Below are 17,404 nucleotides of genomic sequence, written 5' to 3'. Positions count from 1 at the left end.
TTTGCATCTCTGATGCACCATTGATCTAGATTCTGATAAATAAGTACAAGGATCAAAATCAAACTAAGAATGATTAAATAATTATCAAAATCTTATACATTTATGTACTAGGAACTAATTTAAATAAATTAATTACAGTAATGCTACTTAAAAGACAAGAAAATTTAAAAAGAGAAAAGTAAGTCCTTTTAATGAGTTTTAGGATATCTTCATTGTTTGACTGACAAAATGTATAACCTTTTTCAATAGCCTAAATGAAAATAAAGTGGGAAATCATAAACTCTAAAGCTCTCTCATGTTCATAAAGACTATTTTGATGTGACAAGCATGAAAAAAAGATCACCACTCTTCCTTCTAGCTAGCGCAGTGGCCACATCACCCTCTAGAGATAAGAACTATGTTCTCCCCAGTGGTCTGCGCTTAACGTTGCTATTTTTTCTTTTTCTTTTTTTTTTCCCTTTCTTTTTTTCCTTTTTCAGGTCTTTGGATTTAGCTTTAGTTACAAGAGATCCAGCATAAAGCTATTCAACCAAAGTCATCTAGAATATGTGTCATTCTTTCACAGATGATTAAACAATATCCAAGATTTCCTGAAAGTTGAGTTTCTCTTGGATGTGCCCAAATGAAAGTAATTCCAAGTATAAACAGTGAAGACGCTAGGATAATTTTCCCTCTGCACTTTGGTTTTCAATGTTACACTAAATAATTAAAACAATATACATTGTAGAAATACCACATACATGTTAAATATCATTTAAGATTTATTTATCATAACCAATAACAGTGTGTATGTGTCAAGCATGTCTGTTCACACTTGTATGTACACAGTCTAGACACCTATAGGTAATGCGTGTTGCTGTAAGGACACCTATAAGAATACGTTTTGAAATACACTTCTAAATCTGTATACATCCAAGTTGACAGACTGTACAAGTTTTAGGTAAACTCTTCTGCGAAAGTTTATGTTACATGAAATGCCTGCTGCAAAAGGTGGAGCAGTGTGGAAGACTTTCAAGGAATGAACAAATCTGTAGCAATGTATTTTTTTCCTAAACATTTTCCACTAAAAAAGGTCTTAGTTGGTTAATTCCAATCAATCTAACTAAAAAATCTATAAGGAAAACTTGGGCTCTAGATTTAACGTGCCTCAGACTGTCACAAGTTGGGTATCAGAACAATGACCGTTTAAGGGCCCTGTGGGATTCACCGGATAAGCCATCAGTCTCATTTATGAGCTATGTGAGGTCCCATATCCTTTTAGTAATTATTTTGTATAAGCATCTTAAATGTCAAAACTCTGGGACTTTCTGAAGCAAATACATATAAAAAGCCCTCCCTTATGTCTAAAGCCAACATCATTAAGTTGGGAGATTTATAAATCACACTGGGGTGTCCCTTCTTTTCTTTAGTATGGACGTTGGTGGCCTTATTTTAAAATTAGAATTTCCTGTTGTCTCAGAGGTGACTGGGCTTAGCTAAAGGTACAAAATCATTAAGCTATCCAGTCTTGCAGATAAATATCAGAAAGGTACACCAGCTTTACACCTCCTTCCTAGACTGTTCCCCAGTGGCTCTTCCTGGTTTGGCCAACAAATCTCAGTCATGCAGCAGCAGCAACAACAACAAAAAGTCATCTCTGATCTGGTAAGAATCTTGAGAATTATCTTCAAAGTACTTGTGTCTAGGACTTGTATCATCTTTTCCTCTACTTTTAAAACTATGGTCCATCATTCTTCAAGAACTTTAGAATCCAGTCTACCCTTCCTATATTTTTTAATATTTCAACTATACAACCTTCTGAAAATCAGTTCACCACAAAGGTATGCTGTCATGACACTTTGGTAAAGGGAAATCACTCTTTCCAATATTTTCAAAAGTGGGGATGTTTCCCTCCTATATGTATGTGTTGGTGATTTTTTAAAAAAAATTCTGTTCAAATTTAATTTGTTGGCACTAATTGATGGGTATCCAACATAGATAAGATAAAATGGTTGATACTCTAAAAAGTTTCTATATTTGGCTTTGAAGTACATTGTTTGGCTTAGAAAAATGTGCATGTGTCTCAGACTTAGTTTTCTAATTTTGATTTTACTTTAGCTTAAAATGAATATTAGCTTGACTTCCCTAAACCCACAAGTGCCAAGTGCCTGAGGGACAGGAGGAACTGCAAGTAGCTTTCTGAACCTCTCCAGTGTAAGAGTCAGGCTGTGTCCCCTGTGGCTCAGTCTTGCCTGCACCTTTATGTGGTACAATCTAAACACTATTACATTTTGGAAAAGCATTTAAATAATGGTGTTGAGTTTTTATTGTTGTTGCTCTTTAACTTTTAAGAAAATATATTGCTTTTTTTTTTTTTTTTCAGTTTCTTGGCAAGAAAGTTACATCCCTCGTATCAAAATCACATTAAAAGCAAAAATAAAGCAAGCCTATTTACCTAAAGAAATAAAGAAAAATAATTTTCCATTCAGTAGCTGACAGCCTTTGGATTTCTAGTGCCTCAAGAATGTGAAATTCGGTTGAGAGTTGTCCCTTCACACTGTCCCGTTCTTTGCTGATGGCAGAGGCATGCCTGCAATTTTTCTTGGATTAAGGAATTGGGTCCTAAACTATAACCAAGCCCAAATGGTTATTTACTCAGAAATATTAACTTAAAATAAAATTTTAAAATATTTGAGAAAATTCAATGTGTCAAATTCCATTACCTTTCAATGCAGCAAATGTTTTCTTTTGGATTTTTAACAAACTGAAATTCTGCAGGGCTTAGCATTTTGATACATAGATATATAGATACACACATGTATTTATATATGGACGTAAATAAATTTTTTAAAAGCAAGCACATCTCTCTGGTACGACATTATCTGGTAGAAGACATTTATCAGAAAGTCCCTGCAGGGAAATATCAGAAAGTCCCTGCAGGGAAATTCTTGCCTTTTTCACCCTGGCATCTCCCTCTGACCACCAGGGACACTGAGCTGAGGGTGGCTGTGACTGCCTGGTTTGACTAATGTTGAAATATCCAGCCATGAAGGCAGCCTCTTTTGGTTTAGACATCTTTAGAGCATGCCAGAGACCAAAAAGCTGAGATTAGTTTGCCAAATAATCACTAAATAACCCAATCAGTCTTCGTTCCTTAAGCCAATCTCCACTGGCCACAAGTCACAAGGACCCATTCAGAAATGCCCAAGCTGAAACTCATTTTTATCAACCATATGTGCTCTTCTCTTGGTCTTCTGGCAAAGGATCCATCAATATGAGTATAAGCTAGGACACATGGAAAACCCAAGGAATGATTCCTCAGGCTGAATGAAATACAAAAGCCATGGAGAGCCGAATCCTCTTGCTGATGCCTCTTTCTACACAACTCCGAAGGGAGACCCACATGGTGGGAGCAAGTAGGTGGTACAGCAGCTAATGGGGCTCTTCCCACTGTCTGCCTTGTGTTTTCTTCTTGGGATTGAGATGGTATTTCCAACCTCCCCTCCACTCACCATCACGCCAATGCCAGGCGTGGTTGCCCACAGGCTTGTTCATACCAACCTGCGGAAACCTGTTCAATCCATTACAACAGGAGCTGGACTTCCCCTGCGAGAAGTCCATTCGGGGGATGTACTCACTGAGGGGATCTGGAATACCCTGATGGCGGAGGGCAGCTCCCGGAGAACAGATCTGTGGGCTGGCCTCATCCCCAGTAAGTGCTGCGGATGGACCACGGAGCCTTCCCAGCAGTTACGGAAGCTGAGTAGCTTGTCAGTGGTCCGGTTCTGGCCCGGGGCTGGTGGGTATACCTCACTCACCACCTTGATCATGGTTGAGGCATAGAATATAGATGACTCTAAATACAAATAAGACTCATTTACACTATGGACCTATTTATCAACAGGTTAAATGTTGAAATGCTTGAACTCAATTTTAAGCCTTTCCCAGGAATTTTCACAGAAATTGGAACACTCCAAATCAACCACAGTAGTGAATAACTTGGGAATGGCATGGAAAATGAGCAAAATTCTGGGCTGAACACGTAATAAATGAAGCACTTGACGTAGACAAGACATAAATTTGGACAGCAATCGTTTTGGGTTATCACCAATGTCAAGTTGAATCTATATATGTATTTGTATATTATATATCTCTTTCTCTAGAAATGCATCTTTACAGCTGATTTTTAAAAAGCTAATAGAAAAGTAGAAACTGGCAATTATTTTTACATGTTCACCCCCACCCCCAAATGAAGCCCTGTTAGGATAAAGCCATCATATGATGATGAGGCTGTAAATACCTCTACAAACTCTTTGGTTCTGTGGCTAGGGAGAGGATGAGACGCCAGAACCCCTACCCCTGACCCCCACTCCCTTCCCACCCCTGATGATAAGACTCTGAACACAGAAGGAATCAAGTCTAAAGGTTAAGCAAAGAACATTCAAGTGACAATATCATGCCCCACATTCTGCAGAGCAGGGAGAAGAGAATCATTCAGTATCCCAACATCTTATACTTGGAGTCCATGGAACCTTCTGAGAGATTCCAGGTTGGAGTAGAAAGCCATAAAACAAAATTAAAGGGAAACAATAAAATTAAATAAATGGCCCTTTCCTTTTGTTGCTCAGAGAAACAAAATTGATTACCTTTACACAGATCAATGGCGCTATTAGTATTTTAGCCAGGCAAGAGGAGATAATGAACTGAAACAAAAGGTGTGAGAAATCCTCATCTTTGGTATTGTAGCTGTTGAGGTTTCTGTTGCTCTGTTCCGTGTTCTTTTGAAAAACTGCATAGGCACAAATTAAAGACAATCTTCAACTTTAAGATTACCGCGTGAGTTGTCAAATGAAGCAGCAGCCATGGAGGCTTTTCCTTATTTCTATGCTTGTCTCAACCCTTTCTTTAAAAATCTGCTTCCAAAAATGTCCCAAAAGGTCTGCCTGAACACAGTGTGTCTTGCTTGTTTTTGATTTTTTTCTTTTTTCTGGCGTGCTTCCTTCTTGTTGGTGATGATTTTCATTGATTTTTTTTTAACGTATTCCTTTATTGATTCATTTTAATGGGACAGTTTTGTTTGTTGCAGAAGTAGGTGCAGAAAAAGTTTCTTTGGTTTCGATTAAGTAATTAATAAAAAAGTCAGTCTCAAGTGTCTGTAAAGAATCATTGCAGTGTTTGGCTTGCTTTGAACACCCCCCTGGTGCCCGCCTGGGGCCATTCACTGGTAAATATGCACATTGTGACCTTCGCAATCTCCCAGAGTTCTGTGGGTACTCTTCTGCTTGCTTGGGAAGGTACGAGCCAGGAACCAGAGCCGGTGGGGCAAAGCCACTCCCTGGTGGCTTGGCTAACGTCCTAGGCGCAGCAGGTCCGCTTGGCCCAGTGGCGAGCCAAATGCAAGAGCTGAATGCCACTCGGAGTTGCAGAGGTTTTCTGATTTCTAAAAGTAATCACAGTATTTTTAGGCTAGAAAATGGCAAGTTATAAATGTCTTTGGTATGCAGTATTCTGCTTCTTTGGTGTGCTGTTTCTCCAGATTTATTCGACTGTTTTTCAGGAAGGATTCAACAATGGAAGATTTGGGACTTGATGATAGTCATGAATAACATGTATGGTGGCTTGGGTTGTTGGTCTTTTCTTTTTGCTTGTTTCTTTTTTCTTGCTAGAAAACACTGAAAACATCCCTACCAATAGGACAGATGCGGGGACAACCCAAATTTGAAAGAATGGGGATGAATTATGTGGTGGTCATAATGTACAATGGAGGGATTATTATGAGTGAGAACCAAGAAGCATACATTAGTGATCTTAAAAAAAAAAAAGTAGATCTTTTTAAATGCTGCATTTGCTCCATGTACCGTAACAGTTAAATTGGCCTCCTGAGTGTGCCTCTGCATTATGTACAAACACAGAATTTGTAGCAAACTGCAAAATGTGCTTGAAGCCATGTTGCCAACGATTCCCTAATGACTTCACAATCGGCGTTTTGAAAATCCGGATGCGGTGACTCCAGAACCTTTTTCATTTTTCTGTTTATCTTTGTTGTGCTTGATACTTTGAGCGCAAGTGAACTGATTTGTTTTTTGATGGATCCAAGACTATATGAGATTTCTAGGAGGTAAGGAAAAGAAAATTGTAAACTGGATGGACCTAAAAGTTTTCTCAACCATTCAATGAAAAGATGCCTGATTTGGAAAAACAGGTCCTTGGATTTTTCTTTAACTTCCGTATTTAAAATTTGTGCTCAGTAATTATTATTTTGATTTTTTTTTTAACGTTATGGCTGTGAACTTGGTACTGTGGGATGATGAGGCTAAGCACTTGGAACGCAAACGAGGTCATTCCTGTTGCTAGATTCTTTTCTTATTGTAGCATCTGGGGAACCCAAACTCCGAGTCCTCACACTGGCCAAATTCCCACTGTCATTCATGGGAACATTGACTACAAGAGGTTGACAGGACTCGTAGTGGGACTGTAGACATTTTAAGCAATCCTGAGCTTGGCTAAACCATACTGAAATTGACTCACTGGCAGGAAGGCCCCATTTGGGTTTCTGGGATGCTTAGCAGGCTCAAAGGACAGTGTCTGGTTCAAAGAGAAATTTTCAGCTTGCACTTGGACTCCATAGCCATTAAAACCCAAAAAAGAACACCTGGTCTATGATTACAGCTAGAATAGAAGTTTTTCTGTTTGTTTGTTTTTTTGTTTCCAAGAGAATTGTGCTTTCATATCACCAGTGAAGGGCCCCAGCTAAGAATTCAGTGTCTTTTCCTTTGTGTTTTCTTTTGGTATCTTTTGTCCGCATTTGGAGGTGACTTGTGCCCAACTGAGAGTCTTTCCATTATGCTTTGGTACAAGTGCTGGAGCTGGACGAGGAGCCCCCTGTGTTCAGATCGTCTTGCCACTTCTCCAGGCTGCGGCGTCGGGCGTTCATGAAGAAGTTGCTGACAGTCGTGAGCTCCAGGCCCAGCTGCTGGGAAATGGTGATCTGCATCTCTTTGGACGGGCGTTTGTTCTCCTTGAAAATGGCAAAGAGTGTTCGGCGCTGGAGGTCGGTGAAAACCAGGCGGGATTTCTTCTGGGAATTGTTCCTGTCTTTGTTTGGTTCTTGCTCTTTGCGTTTGCATGCTTGAGGGAAAGAGAAGGACAAGAGTCAGTACAAACGTGAGAAGGTGATCCATTGTAAGCATTGACTAAGTCATACAAGGGGATGGGAACCGTTAAACTTTACTGTGCAAATTGCCCAGCTGTCGATAACCAGCCTTCCCAGTTCATTTCCTGGTGATGGAAGGCATCAGCTAGTGGGGGGAGGGAGAAGAAAGGAAGCAGCGAGGCTATTTCACACCATCTGATTTTGACCCAACCGAGGTTGTCTTTCTCTTTCACTCCCCAGCCCCCAACATACCCTTAAAATTCTTAATCTCTGAAATCAGGTGCCCTGAAGGAGGAAGCCTGGTCAGGCAGCTCCCCTTTCATAGTCACTCTACAGAATTGTTTACAGCTGAGCCAAAATTACCTTCTGGAGTCAAAACTTAAAAGTGCATAGTTTTCAAAATCAAAGCTACTACTCATATGACTCTAAAAATTGTTACCAGAGTGAAATTGGAAGTGACAGAATGATGGTATCATCCCAACCAAAAATGCTTTCTTGCAGACTTTTGAAAAATTAAAGAAAGAAAGGAAAAAAATACAACAGGGAGGAAAAGACTCTGACAAGATGCCTCAGCAGTTCTAATTTGGCAATTTTTAAGTGAGACCTGTTTAAGAAGACATGGGGGTCAAGGTGGGGGAAGAAGCCCAAAGTTACAAAGACAGTCCCTCGGGGTCCTGGATGTGCCCATGAGTGGTGCAGAGTCTGCGTCTGATTTAGTGGAATGTGTATCCACACCTGGGTCCACATATGCAGCCAGGACATTAATTTACGTGTCACTTCCTCTGCCTTAGAAGTTCCTAGGAGGCAGGGGTCAGGTCTCTATAATATACTTGACTGACTCTCTTTTTGGAGCCCGGGGCACAAACGCATGCCTGGGATGGCGATGGCGGTATGGCACCTTGACTCTTTCAAGGAAGTTGTACACTTCACAGGCAGATTTGGTTTCTCAGAAGGGTAAGGGTTGAAAAGGAACAGTTAAATAATAGAGTACGTATAAATCACAAAGTTAAAGGACTTGTGGGAAACCCCAGCTCGCATGGGGTGTTGCATAGCCTCAAGGGGGCCAATCCAGGGAAGGCGAGGAGGGGGCAGGGGCCCGGCTTCGAGCACTCGCACCCAGAATCAAGTCCCACGGGGGTTCCGGCCCCAGGCTGAGAACCTTTTTGCACAGGGCGCAACTTCCTCGCTGCACTCTGCGGTGGCATGACGAGCAGGGGCTCATGACAGAGTGAGGCCTGAGAACGCCCTTCCAAACGGACGGATTTTAGGACCAAATCTGAGAAGGAACGCTCTAGGAATGTTAAAATTCGGTCGTGGACTTGGCCCAGTGGTTAGGGCGTCCGTCTACCACATGGGAGGTCCGTGGTTCAAACCCCGGGCCTCCTTGACCCGTGTGGAGCTGGCCCATGCGCAGTGCTGATGCGTGCAAGGAGTGCCCTGCCACGCAGGGGTGTCCCTGCGTAGGGGAGCCCCACATGCAAGGAGTGTGCCCTGTAAGGAGAGCCGCCAGGGCGAAAGAAAGTGCAGCCTGCTCAGGAATGGTGCCGCACACACAGAGAACTGACACAACAAGATGACGCAGCAAATAAGAGACACAGATTGCTGTGCCGCTGACAACAACAGAAGCGGACAAAGAAGAAGATGCAACAAATAGACACAGAGAATAGACAACCGGGATGGGGGTGGGGAAGGAGAGAGAAATAAATGAAATAAATCTTTAAAAAAAAAAAAAGAAATGCTAAAATCCGGAAGCTGACTCACTGGCCACCCTCGCTGGGGGTGCTGTGTGCCATCAAGGATATAAAAGCATCACTCCTGAGACAATGTAAGATGACACTCTAAAAGGGCAAGAAGAGTCCCCCAAAAGGAAAGCAGGTGGCTGGGTCAGCTTTGCTAAACTCTTCCTGACTTTTCATTCTCTTTTTTAAAAATAAAAGTAATCCTATTCCTTTGGAAAATTAAACACACACATGCACACATCCACACAGAAAATGTGTTTCCATCTTAAAATCCACTCTGGGGGAGGCTATTTGGTCTTCCTCTCATCAGGAGAGCTTCCTCTGCAATGAGGACTCACACACAAGGGGCTAACCCTCTCTCACAAGAGGGTCCCAATAACCATTTTTTTCTGTGCTCAGCCCTGTGAGGATCTTATATTTTTGATGGATTATGATGATTCCTGTATTTTGGCATAGCCTCATATTCAGACTACTCCCTCTTGTACAATCCCAAATCTTCTGTAGCAGCGCTTCTAAGCATTAATGTTTGCATGAATCATCTGGAGATCTTGGCAAAATGCAGGTTTTGATGCAGCAAGCCTGGGATGGGGCCCAAAATTCTGCATTTTTAACAGGCTACCAAGGGCTATGGGTGCTGCAGGTCTGCACACCTCGGTTTGAGAAGTAGGGGTCATATGATTTCTAAAATCTCAGAGGAGCACCTTGACGGGATGGAAAACTCTGGAGCCAGACTTGCTTGGATTCAAATCTAGCCTCCTCTACCTACAAGCCTGGGGTCTTGGCAAGTTGCTTAGCCTCTCAATGTCTGTCTTCCCCATCTGCATTATGGAAACAATAACGCCCACTTCTGTAGAGGTTTAAATAGGGTACAATACGTAAATATTCCCTCCAATAACTGGGAGGTAGGTTGGTCAGGCAGAATTGTTTTCAATTTAAAACTAAATAATGAAGCCCAGGAAAGCTTAAGTGATTGATGTGAGGCCACTTCTAAGTTTGCTGCAGACCCAGGGAAAGAATCCAGTTCTTCAGACTCTCTGTCGCTTCTCCCTTATGGAAATGGTGCCACACCCCACTGCACGTGGGATGGGAAGCTCTCTGTAGAGCTTCTTCTGGGGCTCTGCTCCTGGACATTCTGATGTTCAGTGTGTGGGGCAGGACTCTGGAATCGATGCTTTAAAAAATTTCCTCGGACCATTCTGAGATGTGAGAACCAATGTATTTGACCACATTGCCACTTAGGTCTCCAGACTATAGTCTCTGCCCCAAACTCCAGGGATGCCCCAGTACCAAGCTTTCACCCATAGGACTCTGAATAATCTCCTAATAACAAAACTGGGCAAATATCTTTGGCAAACATTGGCTGGGGTTCTCTGTCAACTCGTGTACCTTTGGATTAACCATAGAGCCCTCAATTTTCATGCCAATATTGGTTACTCTTCATTTAATGCTACATTTGTGCTTTTAATAGGGTATTTAGATAGTGTTGGTGCAGGTCCACATAGGCTGTCAGATTATATTTGGTGGTATATATATATATATATTTTATTTAAGAGAAACGTTAAAGATTTAATGTTCAGCAAACAGCAGAAGAACTGCTCGATACATCCTGTACAGGCCTTCCTGATAGCTTTACCAAGTCACCAGACACCATCCCAGCAAATGCAAACATAATGCAAGTGAACAAAATGCTGAGGCAGTAGGTGCAGGACTTCCTTAGAGTCCTTTACAGCTGGAGTTGCCATCCCACAGTTCTTCTCACAAAAGCAACTGGTTAGGAACTAAAAGAAGATAAAAACAAGAAAGAGAACCCTGCTTTGAAGATCCGAGAAGTGGACAAATTAAATGATGTTCTAGAAGTTCCTATAAGGTTGTGAATACCAGAATTTCCTAGAACCAAGGCATGGAGTCAGCTATCCTTGAAGGCACAGAGTATATGTGGTTTTTATGCTACACTATCACAGTCTAGGTTCAAATACGTACTCATTTCTAGACCTAGAAAATGCCAGTAGCTCCCCACAGCCCAGAAATGTACTAAAAACCCAGGGTCAAAAAGCAAGTGTTCAACGTTGGTGCTAAAGGATCCACAAACTGATTGTTCTAGTCTTTCCCAATTCCAGGTATTCAAGGCAGATCTGTTTCTTCTCCTCCCTGTCTAGAAGAAAAGCATGGAGGATGGGCCATGGCTGATGTGTGTACTGAGTGATGGCTATGGGTGCAGGTGCGGCAAGCCTTTGGCCATTCTTGAGCTCCCCTCCTCTCGAGGGCAATGTGCGGATCAGAGAAGTCATGTCTGTAGCGAAGTCTAGAGGAAATCTTACGTTTGCCCGCAATGAGGCTTCTGAGGCTACAGTGATGTTTCCCCCATTTTTTGGCAGGAATAATATCGACTCAGGGTGGTCACAGTGGTTATCTCCAGTGGACCAGGTCCCAGGGGTGGCAGACAGACCTAGACAGAAGGATGTGATTAATGACAAAGGTGACTCTCAACAACTGCCTGAGAAATGCAGGTTCCTTGGTAGACACATTTCCCAAATCCCTGGTTCCCAGGATGACATAATAAGAGGGGAAGCTCTCCAAGGCACAGGCTGTCCCTGAGATCTTGAGGAGCCAATGTAACTTTCCCTCCACCACTGTATTTTCTCCCTCAGATGGTCAGATACAGGATAAAGAAGGTGCATGTCCAAAGATGTGCTACTTCCTGGGAGCTGAGCTTTCCCAAGCAGTAGAAGAACTTTTCTCAGGTTGATGCTCTCTTCCTGCCTCCCAGGTCTCCAGGGTGAAGTCCGATTTGCCAGCCACACCTTTTCCTCCTCAAGGTGGCTCTGGCTGCTCCCGGCTATTCTTGGGGATAGGGTGGACCTCAGACCCAAAGCAATTACCTTAGCTCAGAGAGGCAGCATGAAGGGGTGTGGTCAGAGACCTGTGGCTACCTATCTGCAGGCTTCTGGCTGGGATCGGGAGCTTTTGGAGACAGTTTATCCACCAGTGACTGCATCAGGAAGAGAATCAAAGGGAGGCGGGACAGGGTACAAGAGCATGGAGAAAAATACCAGCGAGGCTATATTAGCCAGCCAAAGGGGTGCTGATACAAAATACCAGAGATCTGTTGGCTTTTATAAAGTGTATTTATTTGGGGTAGAAGCTTACAGTCACAAGGCCATAAAGCATAAGTTACTTCCCTCACTAAAGTCTGTTGTCATGTGTTGGAGCAAGATGTCTGCAGATGTCTGCAAGGGTTCAGCCCTCCTCTTCCTCCTAAGGCTCCATGGTGCCAGCTTTTTCCAATCTCAGCTGTAGGCTAGCTGTTTCCTTCTGGGGCTCATTTCTTTCCAGCTTTTTCAACTCTTGAGGGCTCTGGTCTCTTCAGCTACAAACTATTAGGTGAACAGCTCAGCTCTCTCGCCGGGGCTCCAGCGTCCCAAACTAAACTCTCTGTGTTCTCCTCTGTGTATTGACTCCCCTGTCTTTGAGCATTCATTTATATAGCCCACAAAGTGGGGGAGATGGGGACTCAAACCGAATGGCCCTAACGACGTGGTCCAATACAAGCCTTCATCTTGATTTAATAAAGTAAAAGTGAAACCTCTGAATCTAACACAATCTCATATGCCCAGAGGAACACACCAGTTGACCAACACAATTCAATATCTAGTTTTGGAATTCATAAACAATACCAAACTTCCACAGAGGCCAAGTAACGTGGGAGCTCTGCCCGTGCTTTCACTCTGCTCCTTCTGTGGGAAGGGGCCTTGGTGCCCCCGAAGAGGTCATAAGCCATGTGGTCCTCCCTGGCAGAGTGGACCAGCTTTTAGCCACCATGTGTTCTCCTTCCAGTGAGGGTCTGTTGACATTTGCAAGCTGGGGGAGAAAGTGCTGTTGGAAGCCAGGGTCTCAGTGCTGGCGGGGAGGGGAGAAGGAAGGCAGGGTGGTGAGGGGGGACGGGGGGTGCCCTGGGCCTGCTGCCTGCCCTGCTTCTCCCTGCTCTTCCCTGGGAGGACCCGGGGTGAAGGCAGGCTGGAGTGAGCTCAGCAGTGTGTGCGGGGGTGGTATGTTGGGTAAAGGAGGCAAAGACAGGCAAAGGGTTACCTGGACCTGGACGCCTGCTCCCACAGGTGTAATGGCCTTAGCTCTTCCAGGCACTGGAGTACCATTTACCTCCCATAACGAATTCCTTCTCACAGTCATCAAACTTTATTGTCCTAGACCATGAGCGCGCTCCTCTGGCCTGGGGTTGTCAGGTTTTGTGTGGAGAACCAGAGGCCGGGAGAGGTGAGGTGACCTTCTAGAGGGCACACGGGAGACAGCCGGACCCTCGGAGCTAAGGCGAGCTGTCCCCCCCATCAGGGCTTTCTTCCCACAACCCCTTGGAGAGGCGGGTGGGCAAAGGTGGTGGTTGCTGTTGTAGGGTTGGCAAATGTGCAGTGGCTAGATTAGGGTGACACAGCTGGTACCTGGGGCCTGGACTTGGGCCTGGGAAGACCCTTCCCAGGCTCCCTGGTGCTGGGGGAGACTGACGTGAATTAGGGGAGAATTCTCTGATCCTCCCTGCTTTGAAGCTGAATCTCTGTGTGGATACATGACTTGGATTTTGCCCCATGAATTTAGAACTGCTTTTGAATGATGTTTTTTGCATTTGGTTGGAACTCTTCTATTTGTTTCTAGAGAGTTCAGCCTGACGTTTTGCCACAGAGTTATAGGTACTGAAAGGCTCTGTGGGGCCCCTCAACAGCCTGACATCTGACAGGCTACAATCCTGGTTTGTAGTTTTCTTTTTCATGGGGCAATCAATGGAGGTAGAATATAAAGATGGGAAGGGCCAGGGCTGTTTCCCATAGGACTGAAGCACACAGCCTAGCTCTTCCATTACTTGGTACAGCCTCTTTGCCTCCCTGGTGTGAACGGAGAGGAAATAGCCGCCCCCATACTTTCCAGCTTTGCAATCAAATTTGCTCTCCATGGTCCTCTCCTCTGTCTCACACAATTTTTTTTAAAAGGCCCACCCCCCACCCTGCTGTTTTTGCTGTCTGTATCTGCTCACTGGTCTTCTGTATCTATTCTCTTTTTGGTCTTCTCATTTTTTCTCCTCTAGGAGTCACCAGGATTCGATCCTGCAGAGCTCTGATGTGGAGACAGGTTCTCTGTCAATTGTGCCACCCTTAGTTCCTGCTCTCTGCTGCACTTCACCTCGATTCTCCCCTTCATCTCTCTTTTGTTGTGTCATCATCTTGCTGCGTGACTCACTTGTGCAGGCACTGTCTCACTGCATGGCCACTCTTGTCGCATGGGCACTCAGCTTGCTGCACGGGCCCTGGCTCACCACGCGGGCACTGGCTCGCCATGCAGGCATGCTTTCTCTTCTTCTTCTTTTTTTTTTTTTTCTCTCATCAGGAGGCCCCAGAGATTGAACCCGGGTCCTCCATATGGTAGGCAGAGGCCTTATCACTTGAGCCACATCCTCTTCCCTCTGCCTCACATAATTTTCCTCATTTTCCCAAATCAAAGGCAAAAGCTGCTTTTCTAGGTGATACCTCCTCCACCAGGCAGAGGAATTATGGAAACTGTAGCTGTGACATGCAAACTGTTGTCATACACGGTGCACGCTGCCCTGAAGTTCTGCGTTGGGCAGGTACCTCCTTGGGGAGACTTTCCCCATCTTCCTAGTGGAGAACGGATTCAGGAGCTTCTCTCCCCTCCCAGACAATAAGCTGCAGGGCTTGGGGAGGGTCTCTGGGCCACCCTCATGCTTGGCTGTGGTCCTGGGTGGGGGGGGATCATAAAGTCTTTGCTGGGGGAAAAGGCCTGAGCAAGCTTCAAGTGCAAGTTAGCAGCAGGACACGTGTAGTCGGACGCAGCCCAGGGTCTGGGGACACTGGCCTCCCTTGCCTCTCCTCTCATCTCTGATCTTTTAAATTTGGTTTCTAAACTCCCATCACACCTCTGTTCACCTCTTCCTCGTTACCTGTTTTTCATGAATTTTCTGGCTCAACCCTGTCCTCCCAGAACCCAGCTGTCCTTTCCACTGCTGCCCTCAGCACTCCCCTTGCCTTTTTCCTTAAATATATTTTTTACTGATTTTTAAAAGATACATGGATCACACCAAATGTTACATTAAAAAATATAGGAGGTTCCCATATGCTCCAATCCCCACACCCCCCACCCTCCCACATTGACAACTTCTTTCATTAGCGTGGTACATCCATTGCATCTGATGAACACATTTGGAGCACTGCTGCACAGCAGGGATTATAGTTTACACGCTCTCCCGGTCCATTCAGTGCTGCCTTGCCTTTTTCCCCTTTCCACTCCTGCTTCCCAGCTACTCCGCCTCTGCGCCTTCTGGACCCACCCCTTGCCTTCCCCAGCACACATCCAGCCTGACTTCCTGGCAGTCAGGGTTAGCAGATGGAGTCCTGGTGGCTGGAATCTGGCTTTTCTTCTAACCCTCTTTACCAAAACCATAAGCACAAGGGCCAAAGAGAGGTCCTTGCAGAGACTTGTGGGAAAGCGAGAGGGGCCAAGCACCTGGGCGGCAGGGAAATCCTGACTCCACAAGCAAAATGCAGCATCAGCCCGAGGTGCTCAGTGTTCAGCAAGTGGAAGCCAATCGGGAAAATCCTGAAGAAGCATCCGCTACGTGCAGGCAGAAAAAGAGCTCTCCTGGGGTGGCTTCTGAGCCTCCTGCAAGGCCTGCCACCCCCACCTCGGACTCCTGTCCACCTGCTGGCTGAGGCTGAGGACCCCTTCTTTCGCTTAATTAGGCTGGTCCAAGAATTACCCCCTGCCACACTGGAACGCTGGCCCCATATCCTGGGGAAAGGGCCAAGTTAAACTCTCTTCTGCCCCCATAGGAATGAGAGGAGGCTCCTAGAGTAGACTGGGAGCGGGAGCTGAAGCTTCTGAGAAGGTACCCCAAGGGGGCAAAGCAATCCCACAGAGGGAACTTGGCAGACTGACTGCAAAAATGGCCCAGTGCTTCCCCCTCCCCCCCCGCAATGGCTCCCCCTCGCAATGGGGTTCTGCAGCTCCTTCCAGCAAGAGGTGCAGCCTACTTGCCTTTTACCCTCCTCCCGGATCTGGGCTGGCCTCAGGATTTGCTTTGGCCAGGAGAATGTGGTAGTAGTGACCCTACGGCAGTTCTGAGCCCAGAAGCCATGCAATTTGTTCACTCTTGGACCCTACCCTGATGCAGGCCAGCCTACAGCGGGGGACAGCCCAGCTAAGGTCAGCCAAGCTCGGCATGCGCCGGCAGAATGCCCAGCCAGCTCACAAACCTCCGAGCAAAAGAAATGCTTATTATTTTATGCCCTGGCTCAGTGGTTCTGTGCTGTGTAGATTTATGGTGGCAACAGAGAACTGATGCAGAAGCCAAGAACAGTCTTTGCCTTCCTGCCTAGGAGATGAGTCAAATCAGATAGACCTGGTTTCAAATTCCACCTTGGCTTCTTACCAGCTGTGCAGACTTTGAGCCTCAGTTTCCTTATCTATAAAATGGGGATACTAATGCTTGCCACTCCAGAATGTCAAGAGGCTAGCTGTGACACTTGGCACACAAGAGAGCATAGTATATGTGAATACCATTTCTTCCTTCATGGGAAAGGAAGAATTAGGAAAGTATACAAGGGGAAGTGGATTTGGCCCAATGGATAGGGTGTCCGCCTACCACATGGGAGGTCCAGGGTTCAAACCCAGGGCCTCCTGACCCATGTGATGAGCTGGCCCACGTGCAGTGCTAATGCTCACAAGGAGTGCTGTGCCACGCAGGGGTGTCCCCTGCTAGGGGAGCCCCATGTGCAAGGAGCGTGCCCTATAAGGAGAGACGCTCAGCGCGATAAAAGTGCAGCCTGCCCAGGAATGGCACTGCATACACAGAGAGTTGATGCAGCAAGATGAACAAACAACAAAAAGAGACACAGATTCCAGGTGCCGCTGACAAGAATCCAAGAGGACACAGAAGAACACACAGCGAATGGACACAGACAGCAGACAACTGGGGGGGGGGGGCGGGGAAGGGGAGAGAAATAAATAAATAAATAAATAAATCTTATAAAAAAAAAGAAGAAGACAAGAAGGTGAGGTTAAGAATTCATAATTCAAAATGTTTTTCTAACCTTACCTAACTGTCGGCGAACAGATGAGAGTGCTGATGGCAAAGAAGAGGTTAAAGAGTTTAAAGAGTGTCATTTCCCTTGCAAAATTGCCTCCTAGCCAATTCCCAGCTTCCTAGAAGAGGCAGGAAGGTGCTGCGTTTTCACATATGTGTCAGGGGTCCTAATAGGTTTCGGACCAGTGGCGTTTCCTCACATCACTAATTTATGTCCAAATACATTCTACACATGATGGGTATTGTTAGCCCCGCATCAATAATTCACAAGAGCTCTACTCGCCCTGCATTCAGTAAATACCTTCTCTGAACAGTTCAATGTGATCTTGCCAGGGCAGGGTGGGGAGGGCAGGACCATCCGGGTGTGCATTTGTCAGGACAGACGCTTCACCTCCCAGCACACGGATTCGAAGAAGGTGCGCCATGGAGGAA

At 45.2% G+C, this 17,404-nt stretch overlaps 1 protein-coding gene across 1 annotated transcript in view; it reads right to left on the bottom strand.

Annotated features, from left to right (window-relative positions):
• Window positions 1-4,891: 4,891 nt before the first annotated feature.
• ONECUT2 (one cut homeobox 2) overlaps window positions 4,892-17,404 on the bottom strand; it is a 44,003-nt gene continuing 31,490 nt past the window's right edge. Inside the window, exon 2 of the mRNA XM_058277787.2 lies at window positions 4,892-7,107. Within this exon, the coding sequence (XP_058133770.1) occupies window positions 6,821-7,107 (287 nt within the window). The 3' untranslated portion in view covers window positions 4,892-6,820. The remainder of the gene's footprint in view (window positions 7,108-17,404) is intronic.

The sequence above is a fragment of the Dasypus novemcinctus genome, chromosome 16 (genome assembly GCF_030445035.2).
Source record: "Dasypus novemcinctus isolate mDasNov1 chromosome 16, mDasNov1.1.hap2, whole genome shotgun sequence".
NCBI classification, from domain to species: Eukaryota; Metazoa; Chordata; class Mammalia; order Cingulata; family Dasypodidae; genus Dasypus; species Dasypus novemcinctus.
The sequence above is the reverse complement of the archived record's forward strand: the minus strand, read 5'-3'. Positions and strand labels throughout refer to the sequence as shown.